Source organism: Urocitellus parryii, chromosome 1 (genome assembly GCF_045843805.1).
Source record: "Urocitellus parryii isolate mUroPar1 chromosome 1, mUroPar1.hap1, whole genome shotgun sequence".
NCBI lineage: Eukaryota > Metazoa > Chordata > Mammalia > Rodentia > Sciuridae > Urocitellus > Urocitellus parryii.
Window position 1 is genome coordinate 12,793,640 of NC_135531.1, and position 19,057 is coordinate 12,812,696.

Below are 19,057 nucleotides of genomic sequence, written 5' to 3' on the forward strand. Positions count from 1 at the left end.
GTGTAAATCTTCAGTTTAGATTAGATTTTTCAGTTCTGACACTTTGTGTTGAATCAGGAACTATTATGCCAATGAGTGAAATATTTATGGTCTTGACAATGTTGTTAGGACCTCTGAAAGACATATCAGATGAATAGAATGATTTGTGGATGGCATGTGATTGCCTGTCTTCCCCCCAGCCCTGCCCTGAAATTAACTTTTTGTTCTTATAAATGATGGTTGTCTATTCAGGTTCATGATAAATACTGCATTGCCATGGGGATAACTTCCCAAACAGAGAGGTTGGGAATCAAGGACCCATTATTTTATAACAGCACCTCATTATCCTAAGTCAGCAGTATACTGAATACTAAATAATCTGTTAAACACACTGAGTTGTTTGTTTTTTTTTTTTAAATCTTCGTTAAGTAATATTAATCTTAAGTAAATTTCTGAAAACAACAGCCATTTGACTTTTTGGGAACACAGAAAATCTCAACATCAGAAAAAGCCAAATAAATAGAGGAGCATTCAGAAGCATTCCTGGTTTCAGAGCACAGACTTGGTGCTACAGGGTGTCGCACTGGAGGATGTCACTCACTGCCTGTGTGGCAGTGCCTGGGTGGACTTGGGGTTCGTTCCACATAGTGACCTCGCCTGCAGAGCCTCCCCAGAAAGGCTCTTGCCCCAACCCCGGCAGAGCAGCCCAGGCATGGTGCCATCACAAGCCTCTGCTTTCAGTGAAGCCAGCCTGATTGCAGTGTCAGAAGTAGAGTCCCTGGGTTTTCCGAGTAGCCAAAGGGGCTCACCTGCTGTTTCAGAGACACTTTTCATCCTCCCAGTTCCCTGCCCCAGTGCTAATGACCATGCAGATTGCACAGAGGTGTGTGGGCCAGGTTGAGCGGGCTGGCAGAAGTTGTTAGAAATGACTTCAGTGTGCAGGATTTGTCTCTTTCTGGTCTCATTTTTATAGGGGGAAAATGGTGAAAAGGAGCATCTTTCTTTCACTCATCCAACAAGGCTATCTTGAATTGTCTGCTTTTTGTCCTTGCATAAAAGTTAGGAAAGAGTCCAGACCCCTCCCATTGATTATCTGCCAGGCAAACCATGAGCCCATGGGTCACCCTGTCCCACCTTTGGAAGGAGCTCTGAGAGTGGCAGCAGGACAGATGCTTTAGCAGCCCTATGAGGAAGGCATCATGTCAGCCTTCCATCTCTGCCAGGGGCCAGTGGACACAGGAGCCCAAGAGTCTGGAGGAGGCACAGATGCTTCCCTTAGACTCTGATGTTTGTTTTGGCCTCTTGTCACTGCAGCTGCCTTCTCAAGCTCATCATTCCCTGGAAGCCAACAGCCTGGTCCTAAGCTGTGTACTGACTGTAGATCCTCTCGTACCTGGGGATTCCCGATCCATGCATTCACCAGATTCTGATTGAGTTCCATGAACCAATCCAGGCCAACTCATCCTTCCCTTATCCACTGTCGATATTGATACTTTATTCATTATTCCATCCCTGAGGTGTTTTTAAATTTTGACTTTGGCAATATGTGAGATCCTGTTCATCTGACTTGCCAAACAGAGGATTATGCCATCTGCTTAATTTTTATTTAATTTCCTCATGTTTCTTTATTGGAAATTTTAGTGGTAAAAAATAAAGACCTGAAAAATGAAATGGTCTCCTGACTAGAAATGCTGATAGTTAACATCCCCCTTACAGCGTTGCATTTGTTGCCATAGCAGAGTATTCCACTGCTTATATGTTTTAAGTGTTTTCAGAAAGGATACTGAAAATAAATCACATTTGGAGGTCCGTAAGAGTCCGTAGAGCACATATGCATGTGCCTTCCATTGCACATTGTTGGGTCGGTGGACACGAGGCACCTTGGATCTCTAGCATTCCTGGTGTTCCATGTGGATGTGACTTGGTTTAGTAAGACCAGAGCGCACACTGTGACGAGTGTGCCTGCCTGTGTTCTTATGCATTCTTGCTCTTAGTCTTTTAGACAGAGCAGTTGCTTTCCACTGAGTTAGTTTTCATTGATGCCGTTGACTATGTTGGGTTCTGGCATTCAGGACCACCCCTGGGGTGGCTGCTGGTGACCCCTCCCATGTGACTGTGTGGGAGGGGTCTGCCCAGGGAACAGTGAATGTGTTGGTCATTTATGTGCATTTTCTCAGGCAACAGAGACCATGTGTTCTTCATTATAGCATAAGTCTGGCGATGCTGTGCTGGGCCTCTGGTTGAATCTAAGGATTATTTTTTAAAAACTTTGGGAATTTGCCTTTTTCCTCTGTGTTTTCTGTTTTTGCTTCACATTGGAAAGTGGATACAAAGTTCACTTTCTTTTTTTTTTTTTTTTTCATTAAGGTCCCACTCCCATCTAAACTGAAATATGTAAAATTTGTTTTTAAAAACTTTTTATATTTCTTGCCACACTTTTAGTTATTACTGTTCCCCAGACTTGTGCTCAGTGCCTCTGCACAGCTTTGGGTATTTTGAGAGATTATTTCCTGTGCTGACAGAAAAACAGTATGACACTTGCAGCCCACACTAAAGCCCAGGAACCTGGGAGTTAGAAAGAGGCAAGGGACTCATTGGGCATTCAGGGTCTGTCTGTGTCTGCCATCTCTAGCCTGATGGACCCTCACTGCTGGGGGACAAATTAAGACTTTGTAGTGTTCACAGAGAAGGAGTGAGATGTAAGGGCTCTGGAAAATAGAGGACAGTCGAAGTTTTCAGATCCTTACTCACAAATAGAGAATAGATTTTAACTTTGGAGAAATATCATAAAAATACTTGCTTCTATTTTCTGAACTACCAGAAGTATAACGGCATTACTGACCAAGTCAGTTTCTTCTTCATTACTGTTTCCCTCATAATCATAAATTAATATTCATGGTCTGAGACAGCTATAATCATTATGTAAAATGAAGACAAGACATCCTCCCTGAAAGATGCATCTGGAAGACTGACTTACCGATTATATCACTTTTTAACATGATCTGCAAAAATTTCTATAGTGCCCATTCTTTTTTTATTGGGAAAAAAAAAAAAGTTTCTTGATTCCAAAAACAGGAATTAAAATCCAGTTTGAAAAGTAGAGAGATGACAGCCCTTTACTCAGAAATTTTGCTCTATTCAGTCACAAGCTAATAACTTATTTGTTCTTCTCTTCCTAAGTAATTTCCAGCCTAGTTTCCCTGTATACATTACTACCTCTCTGGTATGGAAGAACAACTTCCTGAATTAAAACTGGATTTGCTTAATTGAATTCTTGATAAGACAGAGGTTTGAGAAACTGCTGCTGAACAGCTACACCTGATTAAACTCTACCCAGCTTGTTCTCAGATACACTGATATAATCATTTTTAGGCTCTAAAAGCAGCTGACCCAAAGTATACATGAATTATCTTTCTTGAGCACATAGAGCAGTAACTGCTAAACATTTCTTTTGGTCTTACATCTAGAATTGGAAATTTAGCCCTTTGCTTTGGGAATTTGCCTCTGAGTCATGCTTATCTTGGCTGGAGTTTTTATCAAGACATCATTGCATTGTTCATTTGGCACTTATATATGAACACTCAAAATGGACACAAAGATGGGAATAACTTGAAGACTCACTAACATAATTTGGGGGAACTGTGTGGAGGAGAACTTGAAAAGTGAGACACATGTTTACTGGAAAGTCTCCCAGTGTCAAAAGGCATATGTCTGTGTGCTGGCACTGCCTCATCAGACACCATGCGGCTGTCAGCACCAGTCCTGTGTGTGTGCTCCTGTCTGACATCCTGTGAGTGAGGGATGCCTGTCATAGCAGATGCACAGGACCCTAGTGAAGCTTCTAACATCAGCCATACAAAGATTCAGGCCTTTGAGTCCCAGCTGTTCTTGCCTCCCACTCTGGACTGATGGGTACTAGTATTCCTTAGGGATCTTCCTACCATTCTTCCTTGTCTTACTCTTCCTTGCTGGTTAAAACTTTTTTTATGGGAAAAAAAGTATAATTTCATATCTGCATTAGACTATAGGTTTACCAAAGACTATTTCATGCCTTCCCTGCTCCCCAGCCTCCTGATTAAGCCAGTGAATCACTATCATTGTACACATGAAGAAACTAAAGCAAAAGAAGACCATTGACTTTCAAGATACCTGTACGAAGCAGGTCCTGAGTGGGACTGGAACCCCAGGGCTTGCCTGCTGTTCATCTGTGAAGTGCCCTTAGCAAGTACTTGTAGAATTCCTGCATATACCAGTCAGGCCTCAATCCCAGATACACTGTATGAGCAAAGATGCACAAGTCTCTATCCTCCTAGAGCATGTGTGCTATCAAGACAGTGAAACCAAAGAAATGCAGATTTGGGTGAAACATTTTCAAATTCAAGGGCTGCAGTCTTTAACTGTTTAACAGTGCACTTAGCCACACAGATTACTCTAGAACATTTTGGGGCATCTTTAGGACTTTCTACCATTGTGAAAATGAAAGGGTTAAATGAAACGTGATCCTCCTTAGCCTGCAACTAGCAGGATATGATCCTTTTTTCTTTTTTTTTCTTAAATTTTAAAAAAAAAAAAGTGCTTTTATTAATCACAGATGTCCAGACTTACAGACTGGGAGTAGAAAGAGATTTCTCTTCTCCCAATAGTTCTGGCACTGTGTGTGTTCACATGGCGAAATCCTTTCCTGTGTGGGGCTTGGGGTCAGCATTCTTGCTTCTCCCCATTTCTTTAGCTTTTTTCCTTTTTTTAAAGAAGAAAATCTGGCATGGACTTTGCATGAACTCTGACTTCAATAAAGAAGCTGTCCATGAAATGAGGATTTTCCCTCTGAATATCAGAAGAGAAAAACTTTAATTAATTAGCTCTCCTGGGGCTCCATGATTTTTTCAGTGCACACCTGATCATTTTTTAGGCAGATAGTATCTTTATGTTGAAGTCTGCTTTGTTCTCTTAATATGGGACGAATCATCTTTAAAATGAAATGAAGTAATTTAAGTTGTTTCATTCATCCATTTTTAATATTTCCCAGACACCATGCCAGGCCTGTGATTACAAACCTGATTCCTATAGTCAGGGAACTCTGATTTATATACAGGCAGTGTTCCCAGGTTCTACACAATCACCAGCATGGTTGGGCACCTCAGCCATCCCTCATTTGTAAATAACACATTACCACTTATAATAAAGCCAGTCCATTCCCGTTGTTTCCTCTAGTCCAGTTACAACCTCATGAGGTGGGAAAACAGGAGTGCCACGGCATCAGCTGGGTTCACAGCTGTCCAGTACAAGAGCCTGGCTCAGATGCAGGCCCCCTGCAGAGCACAGGGTCCTTTGTGACAGCCCTCATTCTCCTTTGGATGCTGAGTCCATGGGTTCAAAAGCCCACTCTCAAACCATGTGTGGCATGGGCTGAAGGCCTTCTCTGCAGACAAGAAAGCTCATGATGGGTAGGAAAGAAGAATTTGAGCGTTGACTTTCTCCTGCAGAGGTTGACCTTGAGGGGAAGGCCAAAGTCAAGCAAATAAGAGTGGGAAATGAACAAATGGATGAGTCTCCCATGGTGACTCCTCTGCCCCATGGTGACTCCAACGCCTCCCTGATGGGTACTGTTGATGTGCGCCTAGCCTGGGCTCTTCCCTGTGAGAGAGCATTACAAAGCATGCAAGGGTGAGCGCCAGGCCCTGGAGGGTAGCCATGGTCTGCTCTGATTGTCATCTGAGAAGTCAATAACTCACAAACTCAGGAACTGGATTAAAATTAGGTGCCTTTTATAGTTCATCACAAAACTGATCAGGATATACCACTAACTCAGGACATCATTGTTCAGAGTGATTGACTGACATTGTCAAGGTGGTATGCTTGGGCTGGATAAAGAGAAACAGACAAACAGCCTGTAGCTGATTCATTTGTCCGTCCCTCCCCCCATTTGTCATCAGGGGTATGCAAGGCAGTCTGCTGGCAGCTGAGCATGTAGCTGTTAGACAGACCAGACATAGCACCCACCCACACAAGCCTGGAGTCTGTTCTTGGTCCACCTCCCATCCTGACAGTTACTCAGCTAGACAAACAGTGTCACAAGCTGGTAATATAAGGTTCTGATCATAGGATTCTTCTCCTGAGGATCACTCTTGACCTGCCTGTCCACAATTGGATCTTTAGCAGACAGGAGGAAGGGAGTACACGCCTCAGTGTTTACCAGGCAGCGGACACTTGGGCCCCCATACACACAGCATTGGAACCTCTTCTGAGAAAGACAACTGTGTGCAATCAGTAATTTAAGACATTTTCAAGGAGACTGAGAACTTAAAACTCTAGGGTTTTTGTGAGATTTATGCTTATCTTGTGTTCAGTAACATTGGAGATTTTTATATCCACTAGAGATATCATTAGGGCATGTGATTTAATTCAAAATTTGCAACAGTGAAGTTGATCTGGTGGGGAAAGTCTGTTCTTCAAGTAACTAAAATTAATAGCAGATACTTTTTTCATTCTATTAATTATTCTTTTGTTTAAATAATTGTTAAGCCTTCAAGCTTAATATTTATGCCAGTGAAGAGCAGATACTTAGGCTGTTATAGTCCACTGATTTAGGCAAAAGGAATTTCTATAATGAAAAGAAAAACAATTTATTGGTTTACCAGTATCCAGAAGGACAAAGAATTGAACATTATTGTTATAGAGAGAGCAGTTGTCATTTATCTATTTATAGTTATTTTGGAGGGGTTTTTTTTTCCATTACTGATCACCAAAATGATGACTAATATATCAGGGTTGCATAGAATATCTGCTAATCTTAGAGAGAAGTGAAGACATTTTCTCTCTACATTTTCAGACTTCTGTAACAAAATGGTTTTCAAAGTGAAATTTGAAAAGTAATAAAATTTCCTTCTTTGATCATAATGGCTGCTAGCACTGCTAGCATTTTTCTAAACCCTGTGCATACCAGTGAAATGAAATGGTGTCATTTTGGCAAGTTTATTCCCCTCGCCCCATTGCATCCATCTGTGGCACTGATGAGTTGGACAGTGTTGGTCCACGGGTATAGGATGGACTGTTTAGGCCACAGCCAGGAAAGCAGGAACCTGCTGCCCAAGGAGCAAAGAATCAAGCCTGTGCAGCTGAGCCCAACAGAGACACTGGGAAATGATGTATCTAATTTCTTTCTGGTTTTGAACCAGCCACTTTCCCAGGCAAGGCTAAAATGCCCTGAGAATGATCCTTGTAAACCCATCTGGGTTCCACACAGCATTATTAATTGATTGCAGTTGATCCCGGCATGGACCCGCTGGGGAGTAGAGACGTCTGCATCCCTGCCTAACCACACACTCTCTTCCAAGCCCTCTCTCTCTCACTTCTTTGTAACCCTGCAAATCCAGGTGGACAAAGCGGTCTGGTCAGAATTCCTGGTAGGCATCCTTTTTTTACTTGGAGTTCATAATACGTGCAGTATTACTCCCATGCCAAGCCCGCCAAATTTTCACGTTTAGGCTCAAAAGAATCTGTGAACTTGATTTTCTGGGTGAGGTAGATTCTTCATTATTTCTGATAAGCAAGAATTCTCCTCCTGAACATTAATACCCACCTTTGACTTAGTTATATTAAAGTGGGTCTTGGTCTTTTTTTGTCCCTCCCCCAGTTCATCTCAGACACAGTGGGGATTCCTCCTCATCTGTTTCAGCCCATCTAGGATATCTCCCAGCCTCTGCCTGTGTGTCACCTTCATAGTTTGTCTTGTGCAGTTGTTCAGCTTAGAGGGTACCTGTCAAAGAAGTTACTGTCCTGAAGATATGAGCCATGGACCAGCTCACTGTTTGTGCAGGCTGGTGACTCCTGCACAACGTGTCTTCTGGCATGTGGGTTTTCTAGAAACCCCCCTTTCTTTGTCCTTCCTGTTGTCACTACATGATGTGCCAGGCATTGTGTGAGTCCCTGGGTAGACACCAAGTAGCAGGACAGATGAGGACGCTGCCCTTGTAGAACTTACTGTCTGACCTCACTGAGTGCCTCTGGCCCAGCTTTGTCAGATGCCCCTCCCCCACGGGGCCTTCCTTGATTCCTCCTCCTGGTATTGATGGGGTTTGCAACTGGCCTAGAGCACATAATAATTACACGATCCAGAAAACACTATGCAGCAGGGTCCTTAGCTAAAGAAACTCCAACCAAGGCCGAGCTAAGGCCTCGGTTCTGAAATCTGTTATCTACCCCAGGTCAGCACAGTGTCAGTGCTTTAAAAAATGTTCATTGAGGGCTGGGGATGTGGCTCAGGCGGTAGTGCGCTTGCCTGGCATGCGTGCGGCCCAGGTTCGATCCTCAGCACCACATACCAACAAAGATGTTGTGTCCGCCGAGAACTAGAAAATAAATATTAAAAATTCTCTCTCTCTCTCTCTCTCTCTCTCTCTCTCTCTCTTAAAAAAAAAAAATGTTCATTGAATAACGTATCTTCTGGCATGTGGCTTTTCCAGAAACCCCCCTTTCTTTGTCCTTCCTGTTGTCACTACACCTAGAGCCCTGAGCTGGAGGCTGTGTTGGCCTCCTTTGCCCTTTGTTCTAAGTAAATACCTGAGCAGGTGCTGAGGAAGGGTTGGCTTCATGGTATTATACCTCCTGCCTTTCCAGACCCTACCAAAGGAAAATGGTCTAATGTGGAAATGTTTTAATAACTGTCATTAAAAATGTTAAATATGCATGAAAGATACACACACCGTGTGTGTTTGTGCGTGTGTGTGTGTGCACATGTGCATAGGCAGGGGAGAATATTATTACTTCTTAACAGATATTGAAACAAAATCTGCCTTGAAGAAAAATCTAGCTTTTTAAGAATGAGTGATTTTGCTTCAAATGCATCACCTGTTTATGGAAGATTATAACCTATACCAGCCCGTGTCTTGGGCCAGGGTGGAACAGGACAGCAATTAGACAGGCATTGGCTGTCTAGGCAAGTGTCTGGGGTTCTTAGTGGGAAGCGCTCTTGACTCTACATGTAATCGCAGTGTTGGCAGGGATTAGTTCTCTTGCTTTTAACTGCAGCAAGTAATGGTCTCTACCTCAGAGGTGAAGACGTCTAATATAGGTGTATGTATAAAAGAATATTTTCAAAGATTATCTTTAATATGCTTTTAAGACTTCAAAAGATTTAGGAAAATAACAAACACAGTGAGCTATGGCCATGCTTACCATTCCATTTCCTGATGTGAAGCATTTTATTCCACATCACTGTTGCTCAGGAAGAGGCTGCAAAGGTGTTCACTGTCCCTGGTTTTCAAGTTGAAAAGTAATGCCTAACTTCATGGACTTGTTGAATGTCTGCTGTTACCCAAATCTTTTTTTTTTTTTTTCAATTTGAAAACTCATCAACCCAGAGTTGGCTGTTTAATTTTTTAGTTCCAGTGAGAAGCTTAACTTGGATATATTTTCTGTAGAGTTTTGGTTAGCTGAGGGGGCTTCTCCTTCCTCCATTCAACTTTCAGATGTGTTGCTGTTTTGTTAATATTTGCCAGTATTCACCCAAACACATGAGATAACTTTGTGGAGGCAGCTGGTGAAGACACCCACCGGTGTGGTCTGGCTCTGAGCCAGAGGCCCTGGGCTGGCTCTTCAGGAAACTGACCTGCTGTTTCTTTGCCATAGTCACCAAATTTAACCTCAACACAGGCCTATTTAGATGTGTGCTGCTTGTCACAGTCTGACCAGAGCAAAACTCTATAATCATATGATATACTGTAATCATATATGTATATACTTTTATTCACTGGCAGTAAGACCAACTATTACATTTCTTTGACAGAATGAGTTTACAGTTAGTAAGTTAGTAATTATGTAGCTAAAAAACTTTTTAAAAATTTTTTGTATCTTTTTTCTTGGATTTTGTTAATCAAGAAAATAGATGAAAATCCTTTTTAAAGTCTGCCCAGCAGTGTATGTGATATTTTACCCAATTGATTTTTCTTGTTGTTGTAGAAACCAGCAGCACTCTACTGCTGAGCCACATCCCCAGACCTTTTAATTTTTTTATTTTGAGACAGAGTCTCACTAAGCTGCCAAGGCTGTTCTCGAACTTGAAATCCTCCCGCCTTTACCTCCCGAGTTCCTGGGATTACAGGCATGTGTCACCAGGCCCTGTAATTAATGACATTTAAATCTGTGCACTAATGATACTCATCTTCAGGATTAGTGATTTGTATTATTTTTAGAGGGGGCAAAGCAACCTGCAGAATCATTTCTAGCAAAACTCAAGTTTGATAAATGTGAGTGGGAACATTCGGCCCTCTAATCTTAGTTTACCCTGGAGATAAAGCCAGTAGTTAGCTCCCAACGGTTCACCTGAGCTCTGTGCAGCTAGGGAGACAAAAGCATATGAGCTGAATGGCACAGACTTCAGCCCCAAGGGGATTTGTGCCATGTTCAGTAAAACTCCTTCTCATTCTCTCATCCCATCAGACTCCCTCTCTGTCTCCAGTAACGATGCCAGTCCACCTGCCTCTGTAGCTTCCCTTCAGCCCCACATGATCGGGGCCCAGAGCTCTCCGGGTCCCAAGCGGCCAGGCAACACCTTGCGCAAGTGGCTTACCAGCCCAGTGCGGCGGCTGAGCAGTGGCAAGGCTGATGGGCATGTGAAGAAGCTTGCCCACAAGCACAAAAAAAGCAGGGAGGTCCGCAAGAGCACAGACGCTGGCTCGCAGAAGGACTCGGATGACAGTGCAGCCACTCCTCAGGACGAGACTGCTGAAGAGGTAGGTGTGTGTAGTGGCCACAAATTGTGGGAGGCTAGAAACCTTCTAACAGTCTCTCTTAAATTGTATTTGCTTGTCTTGTGAATAGACTGTTTGGTTTAATTAGAAATCACGAGCATCACATATCCCGACTAGTGTCTCTGTTTAGTGGACCATCAGACTCTAGGGGACAGCTTGAAAGATGACTGAACAGCTACTGCCTGTAAGCATAGTCAGACCACACATGGCTTCTAAGAAACCCTCAAGGCCATCAGCCACCAAGGTCCATGCCTTTAGGCAGGGGTCCTGTGGGACCTCAGTCCTCTCCTCACTCAGTCCCCCTACAGTGTCTACAGAGGATGTCAGCAGTCCCTGAGGTTAAGCACTGAACACCCTTGCAGCTTTTTGTAAGGAAAGCTCTAATTTTAGATCTGTAAGGGCTTTGTGGAGTGTCAGCATCATCCAGTTATTATTTGTACCTTACATCTTGTCCTGAGTTGAAAATATCCAGTCAGTTTCCTTTGCTGACTGAGTAGTAAACACTGCATTATTCCCATGTCACCAAATGTAAGAGGGTGTAGGTCAGACAGGACTGTTTTTGTTTTGTCCAGGGACCTTTAAATTACAAGGAAAGAAACAATTCCTTTGTGCTGGGGCTGTAGCTCAGTGACAGAGCACTTGCCTAGCATGTGAGAGCCCCTGGGTTCAATCCTCAACACCATTTAAAAATAAATAAATGAAATAAAGGTATTGTGTTCATCTACAACTAAAAAAATATATATTTTTTTAAAAAGAAACAATTTCTTCACAATCCCTGAGATAGTCTTCAGTGCTGGATATGACAGTGAGGCTCCCACAAAGTTGTTAACTTGACCTTCCCCAAATTTCACACAGGCTAAAAAAAAAGAAAAGAAAAGGCAGAAAGAAATAGACTCAGAGTTGTATATTTCATTGATTGACAAACATGTGTTTTCTGCCATTACTGCTGTTTTTTTCCTGGGTGTATTTTTGCCACTGGTTTTTACTGGAGTAGGTGGATCATTATGTACTTATATATCTTGTTTTATAAATCTGTGTCCTCATAGTAGAGCTAAAATGGAATGTTTTTTATAAGCAAGAATAGAAGGAAATGTGATTCATAGTCTTAAAAAGCACCTTGGATTATATTTCTTATGCCCTTATTATTTCTGTGAATTTTATTCTAACAAGTTACCAAAAATGAAAAAACCTGGGCCAAACAAATTCAATCAACATGAGGGTTGTGGTTTAGACTTTTGTTTTTTTTATTTATTTGGCTTCTTGGAGTTGGGGTGAGTTTTGAGCCTAAAAAGATATGCTGGCAGTCCCTTCAGATAACATGGTGTGGCTCTTCTGTCATCCTAATCAGCAAACAAAATAGTAGATTGCAGCAAAGGAATACAAATTAAAGTCAGAAAGAGCCTGTTCCTGATTTCTGCCACCCCACTTTCTGTCCTCACTGTGCTCTTCCAGTTCGCCACGCAGATCCCAGCATCTGAACACTGGAAGTCACGGTTTAGAATGTAACAAGCAAATATTGGTTTGATTTCAGAGAGGCCGGAATGAGGGCCTCAGCAGCGGCACGCTCTCTAAATCCTCTTCGTCAGGCATGCAGAGCTGTGGAGAAGAAGAAGGGGAGGAGGGGGCCGATGCTGTGCCACTCCCCCCACCCATGGCTATCCAGCAGCACAGCCTCCTTCAGCCGGACTCGCAGGATGACAAGGTAAAGGGCCAACCCAGGACATCTGTGCCAGGGGCAGGGGCCCTTTCAGTAGCCGCTCCACACAGCTCCATTTCAGGAGCTGAGGCAGCCTGGAACTTTCCCAGGTATAGTCAGCCTGCTGGTGCCCAAGAGTATGATAAGCAAATCCATGTAGAATAAGCACTAGGCCAACATATGAGTTTCTAATGCCCATATGACTATATAAATATGTTCAGTGCATTTTAATGATGCTTTAGTAATTGCTGCATTTAATTTTTAAATTTCTTAATGTATTGATAAGAGCCTCTGAGAGAACAATCCAAAGTTCCATGCAATCTGCCTTTTTGCAGCATCAAGGGAATAATAGGCTACTGGGAGGTATTTTTTCACAGAGGTTTCTGTTTAAAATAAGATTGGGTGGTTGTCCATTTAGTTTTCCAACATGCCAATCATGTTCATAGGATCATTGTAGTAGAGTGTGGGCATGGTTATCAAAGAGTGGGAATTAGCTGAGAGCCGTGAGTCTCCTCTTTGGAGCCCCCTGCACATTTAGTGACTAGGCATGTAAATTGTTATTTCCCTGAGTTCTTTCTTAGTCTTGTTTTGTCCATCCCAGTTGTAGAACCCTAAAAATAAAATGTCTAGCTTCCTCATCCTCTCCAGGCTGCTAACCCCAGTGTGCCCCTTGCAGTTATCAGGTTTTGAAAATCATGCTGTAAAGCCATTCCCTTGTTTTAATTTTAGCAATTTGCTGGGTTTTAATTTTGACAGTTTCTGAGTAAAAAAATGTATTGTCAACATTTTATGCCTCCCATTCTTTCCCTCTCTTCTTCCTTACGTTTGTTGTCAGTATTGGCACAGTTGCTTGCTGGATCATCCTGTATTTGATGACCTAGGATCTAACACAGCCCATGATTGACAGTTGTGAGGCTGCATCCAATCACGTAGTCTTAACCCAAGGCAGACATTTCCACAGCCCATTCTTGAAGGACTTTACGCCCTCCTCCTTTTTTAGCACACAGTCCATGCCAGGCACAATAAGAATGCCACGGGTCTGGAGCAGTAGTTGTGAACTGCAGATCTGAACCTGGGCTGGGTCCCTGGAGTTTTACATATAGGCCCCGAGCTGTGCAGCAGAGGAAGGGGAGGAGGGCCTGAGGTGAGAGAGGCCTCAGCCCCTGCACGTTCAGTGGCTAGCCTGAAAATGGGACTGTGGGACAGTTTTCTCACAGTGCCTAAGCTGCTTTTTAACACTCTAAACTATACCTTTTTTAAAAAGTAGAAAACTAAAATTTCTTGAATTTGGGTGGTTATCCAAACAATGAGGGACCAGACTTTGTTGATTTATTCACCAACTAAGGGAGTGGGTTTTTTCTGTGTAAAGAGCCAATTTCTCTATATTCTCGTTGGCTAGAATCATTTATTGGCTCCCGTGTTACCTCATTGGGTATTATCAGTAGCAGTTTTCATTTACAGAAATCTGTAGTGATGTTCCCAGTTTATTATCTTGTGACTAATTTTTTGTTTTGTTCTGTTTTCTCTTTTTGTGAACTTTCACGGCAGCATTATGTTGATTTGTGTTCTGTGTCTGTTTTGGCTCAGTTTCCTTACCTTTCCATTTGAATTTTTTCTTTGTTTTCTTCACCCCATATTCCAAATTTCATTAGACCAAACCAACATTTGTTTTGTAAAGTGCATATTTTGATCCACATATGTAACAGCCTCTTGTAAACGTATAAATCTGTATCTGTCTACCGTGAGAAATGCATCGCTAGGACAGCTAGCCATGTGTCGCATGCATCTCTGCTGTCCTTAATATGAAGCAAGGTTCATATTACTTATGCCCCTCTTCTAGTTCCCAGCTAATCAACGGTGCAAGTAATCTGCAAACACAGCGTGTTTGCCAATTACTGAGACTCGAACTTAGTAGCCCCTCCCTCAGATTTCCTTACTGTCAACCCTGTTACACCCTCGATTCTAGCCATAAGTGGCATCTGATAGCTTGTGAGGCCTCAGCTCTCCTGTACTCTGCACTAATCATTGGGGATATGGATGGCACAGAAAATGGTGAGCTTGTCCCCCTCTCTTCCCTGTCTGGTCACCGTACCCTGGCTCCTCTTTTCTTGTTTTTGTTTTATTTTTCTCAGTCCCTAAACATAGTAAAGCCATTGTTGGTATTCTTGAGTAGACCTTAAGCCTCTCACTTCTCCATTGGCCAGATTCTGTTTTCTTCTCCTTATCCCAGAGCTCAGCCAGCAGTGTGGACATTACAGCTAGGGTATTCCCATGCCCAATCACCTTTCTGAAAAGCAATATGATGTTACATGACTGCAGATTAAAAACAGACATTGTCTGTTTTCCACGTGTATCCCAGACAGGTTTTATTTAATGTTTCATGTCAGAATATTGTAAATTTTAAAGGATAACTCTAAATAAATGCAAACAAAGACAAACCTGTGGTCTTTTTGTCTGGAATTACTTTTAATAGAGAGATGGAGCTTGCAGGGGAATTCACCGTCTGTCCAGTTACTAATGTGAGACTACCCCTCCCCCTTTTCTTTTTCTTAACTTCTATAGGCCTCTTCTCGGTTACTAGTCCGCCCCACCAGCTCCGAAACTCCAAGCGCAGCCGAACTTGTCAGTGCAATCGAAGAACTTGTGAAGAGCAAGATGGTAAGGCTTCCAGGAAAGTCAGATTTGGAAGCTGCTTTCAGTGCTATGTGCAGATGGGTTTACCTTCACCCAGGTATTGCTCTGGTCTGCAGAATATGTCTGTGCCCCAAGACCACCCTCACTTCTGACCAAAAGCAAGTTTAGAGGTTCCCACAGCCACCCTCATGTTCACCAGTATCTTTGAAGGACTCACAGAACAACAGAAAGCCAGTATTTCCACAGATGCAGTTTAACGTGTGAAAGAACACAGAATAAAATCAGCCCACAGGTGACCATGTAGTCCAGGAGAGTGTTCTGTGGCAGAACTGAGTTCTCCAGCAGCCATGCAAGGTGATGCACAGTGTTGCCAGCTGCAGCTTCTCCCCTGAGCCTCAAGTGTTCACACTTTCTCACTGGGCTCAGTCACATACACATGGTCAACTGCTCAAATGGCTGGCCTTAGCTTCCTGCCTTTCCAGAGTCTGAGACACCATGTGATCCAGAATCCCCACCAAAAGTCATGTTAGCACAGACTGTTGGCCTTGACCCAAGCCCCGCCCCCCAGCAGAGCCCATCTTATCAGCTCAGCACCTCCTTTGGGGCAAGGCTAATCCCTCACTGCTCACACCTTCACTGCAGTGGTAGCAAGAGTGGACAGCTCTGTCCTGTCTGAAGATGCGCTCAGAGTCAGTGGCACCCTAGATTTGTTCACAGCTTTCTTTGGCAGGCGCTGATATTCTTTTGGGGAGTTTCAATTCCTAAGAGAAAAGTATTTACAGTATTCCTTAAGGGATTTATTAGTGACCTCTGTGTTTTCAGTTGATCCCTCTAAATTCATTTGCTAAAAACCCCAAATTAAATTGATTCTTTGAAATTAGACCAGGCACATGTTGCTTCTGATTCAAATTCATTAGTTTCTCTTTCTTTAATTTCTTAATGATGAAATGGGAAAGCTACCATTGATAACAACTTTTTTACATCAGTGTATTCTACTATCCCTGTCAAGATTTTTAACATCTTCTGAAAGCCATCCCTCCCAAAGTTGAAAATCTTCAACCTCTCACACAAATTCATCTCCAGAGGTGACCACTATACAGTTTGACTTGTTTCCTTCTAGATATTTTTCTTGTGAGTACATGCAAATACCTCTTCCCTTTGATAACTGTATACTATTCCATTTCATGAATGCCATGGTGGTAATACTACTGAAGGCTTACTCTAAACCAGTTACTATTCTAAGTGCAAGTACATGTTAATTTGTACAATCTTCACAACAACCCTCTGAGATAAGCATGCACTACTGTTATCCCATTTTACAGGTGAGGAAACTGGGGTGTTCAGAATGCTTGAAACTTTTATCAACTACAAGGGTCAGAGATATAATCACTATAATTTACTTAAACAAATTCCTAATATGTGTTTGTCTCCATTTTTTCACTACTATGAACATCCACATTCGTCACTACACTACAAACATCCTTGTCATGTATGATTATATCTGTAGGCTAAATTTCCATTATCAGAATTGCTAGATCAAAGAGAGTACCTCTTCAGTTTAGCAAGTTAACTTCCTGCATTTGGGTGTTAACTATGTACCAGATATGTCATTACCATTTCTTCTCCCACCCCTAAACAGCCTCTAATGAAACTGGCTTGACATGGTCAGATGGGAATTATATATAAGACACATTTTAAACCCCTGCCATCACAGTGAGAAAGACACACTAAGCTTTGAAATTAGACAGGAAATTGGTAGGACTTGGGAGATAACTCAAGAATTTGGACTCCAGTGGTGAGGAATTTAGAATCATGCCAATATAAATTGAATTACCACCACCTACTTGCTTTAGAGACAAGTTGATTAATGGTCTAAATGAAGCGTGCTTAAATTATATCCAGTGAGTCTTCAGGCATCCTTAACATTTTTTAAAAGGTCATTTATATCCATCAATTATATAACCATTAGAATCATTCTTATCTAATAATAGAAAAGGTTTCTCAGGGAATGCTGTAAGGCAGCACTTGCCTGCCTGCTAGTCATTATTCTGCAAGTGTAATTCCATGTGCAGTGCTGTGTTTTATTATAATTCATTTGGGTGGACCTCCAAATGGAGAGATGGTCCATGATTAGTCCTTTTGACTTCCTTTTGTGTTCTCTTTTTTCATTTCTGAGGAACTCAACATTTTCTGTTTACTCAGATGAAACAGTTGTTTCTTCTCACTTATGTCCCCTCTTAACAGGCTATTGGCATAGTGAAGAGGGCATAGGTTTTGGAGGCAGATGGACTTGGGTTCAAAGTTTCCTTCTAAGAGTTGGGTTCCACCAGGCAAGTGCCTCAGCCTCTCTGAGCCTGTATCTTTCCCCTGTAAATTGGGGAGGGGTCATCAACAGGGGGGTGCTGTTTGCTAAGCTTCTCACAGTGTTCCACAGGGTGTGTATGGATGCCTTCCCTTCTTTATTATGTCATGAAATCTAGATTCTTCCCTCTTTTCTGGTTCAAAGGAAACAGTTCTTCAAGGATTGCCAGTCACTGATCCCCAGATGCCAAATGGGAGTTACTTATTGTCAATAAAAATTCTAGTCAATCATTTTAATATCCTTCAAACTTGTCCTGCACCCTGTGACTCTGCAGATTCTTGGCCATCATGCCTGTCATTGTGTGGGTGATCTCTAAGGCTGTATCACCTCATGATTGTATTCGAACACTGAATTATTTGTCCATCAAAAGCTATATATTAATTTATTGGATTGCAGAGATGATATTCAACTGTTATATAATATGATGTCCAAGAAATGAACCTTCCTAAACCTAAAACCTGAAAGGTCTATATGAAAAATAAAAAAGCCACTCTAAAAAAAATGTTCCTTGTGTCCTGAGACCTACTCACTTAAACTGGAATGCAACTTAAATAATTGCAGAATAAGAACTAGCCAGCTGACCAAGGATTGCCTCATAGCACTTCTGGGAAAATAAATTACTTTAACTGTTCATCTGTAGCCTGTTGTCAGAGTGACTATTTTAATTAACTATGTGGTTTTCTTCTCTACACTGGTCAAAATATAAAAGGAGACAGAAGAATGAAAATAAGTCAAATAACATCTAAAACTCAGGATGTTAGATGAACAATAAAGCAAAGGAAATCAGACTAATTCATAGAGATAAAAGCAGAAGATAATGAATCAGAAAACAGTAGAATTATATATAAAACCAAAATGTTTTTAAGTAAACAGACATATAATAACCTTCCTTTAAAAATAGAAAGCAGGGCTGGGGTTGTAGCTCAGTGGTAGAACGCTTGCCTCGAACATGTGAGGCCCTGGATTCGATCCTCAGCACCACATAAAAATAAATTAATTGAAATAAGATAGTGTGTCCATCTACAATTAAAAAAAAAATAAGTAGAAAGCACAAATGTACAAAATTAAGAGGTTATAAGGGAAGAATAAACTCAGGAAATTCAAACAATCAGAAAGATGTAACTTTATTCAAGTCTTTGAAAGTAAACTTGAAATGAAACCTTAGATGAAATGGTAGTTTCCTAAGAAAATATTTTATCAAAACTGCAGTGGTGTATGACTGTAATCCCAGCAGCTCAGGAGGCTAAAGTAGGAGGATCACAAGTTCAAAGCCAGCCTCAGCAATTTAGCAAGGCTCTGAGTAACTCAGTGATACCCTGTCTCTAAAATTTAAAAAAGAGGTGGGGATGTGGCTCAGTGGTTAAGTGCCCCTGGGTTCAATCCCCAGAACAAAAAAAAAAAAAAACAAACTAATTTCAGAAAAGCTTGAATGTCTATGCAGACATATCTCCATATAAGAAACAGAGAAAGTTGACAAGAGCCCACCCACAAAACCAAGAGGATTCCACAAACACTTCATTCAAAAAAAAAAAAAAAAAAGTCCCATGTTGCAGATACGAGACAGCGTTGTGCTGATAGTAACTTGTCACACATTTGTGTAAGAGGCACACGGGTGGCACGGAAGCAGTGACCATCACA

At 41.9% G+C, this 19,057-nt stretch overlaps 1 protein-coding gene across 2 annotated transcripts in view; it reads left to right on the forward strand.

The window, feature by feature from the left end:
• Trio (trio Rho guanine nucleotide exchange factor) overlaps positions 1–19,057 on the forward strand; it is a 334,617-nt gene that overhangs the window by 279,196 nt on the left and 36,364 nt on the right. For both annotated transcript variants that reach the window (XM_026392392.2, XM_077800023.1), the window contains exons 35-37: positions 10,417–10,709; positions 12,259–12,429; positions 14,986–15,081. In XM_026392392.2, the coding sequence (XP_026248177.2) occupies positions 10,417–10,709; positions 12,259–12,429; positions 14,986–15,081 (560 nt within the window). The remainder of the gene's footprint in view (positions 1–10,416; positions 10,710–12,258; positions 12,430–14,985; positions 15,082–19,057) is intronic.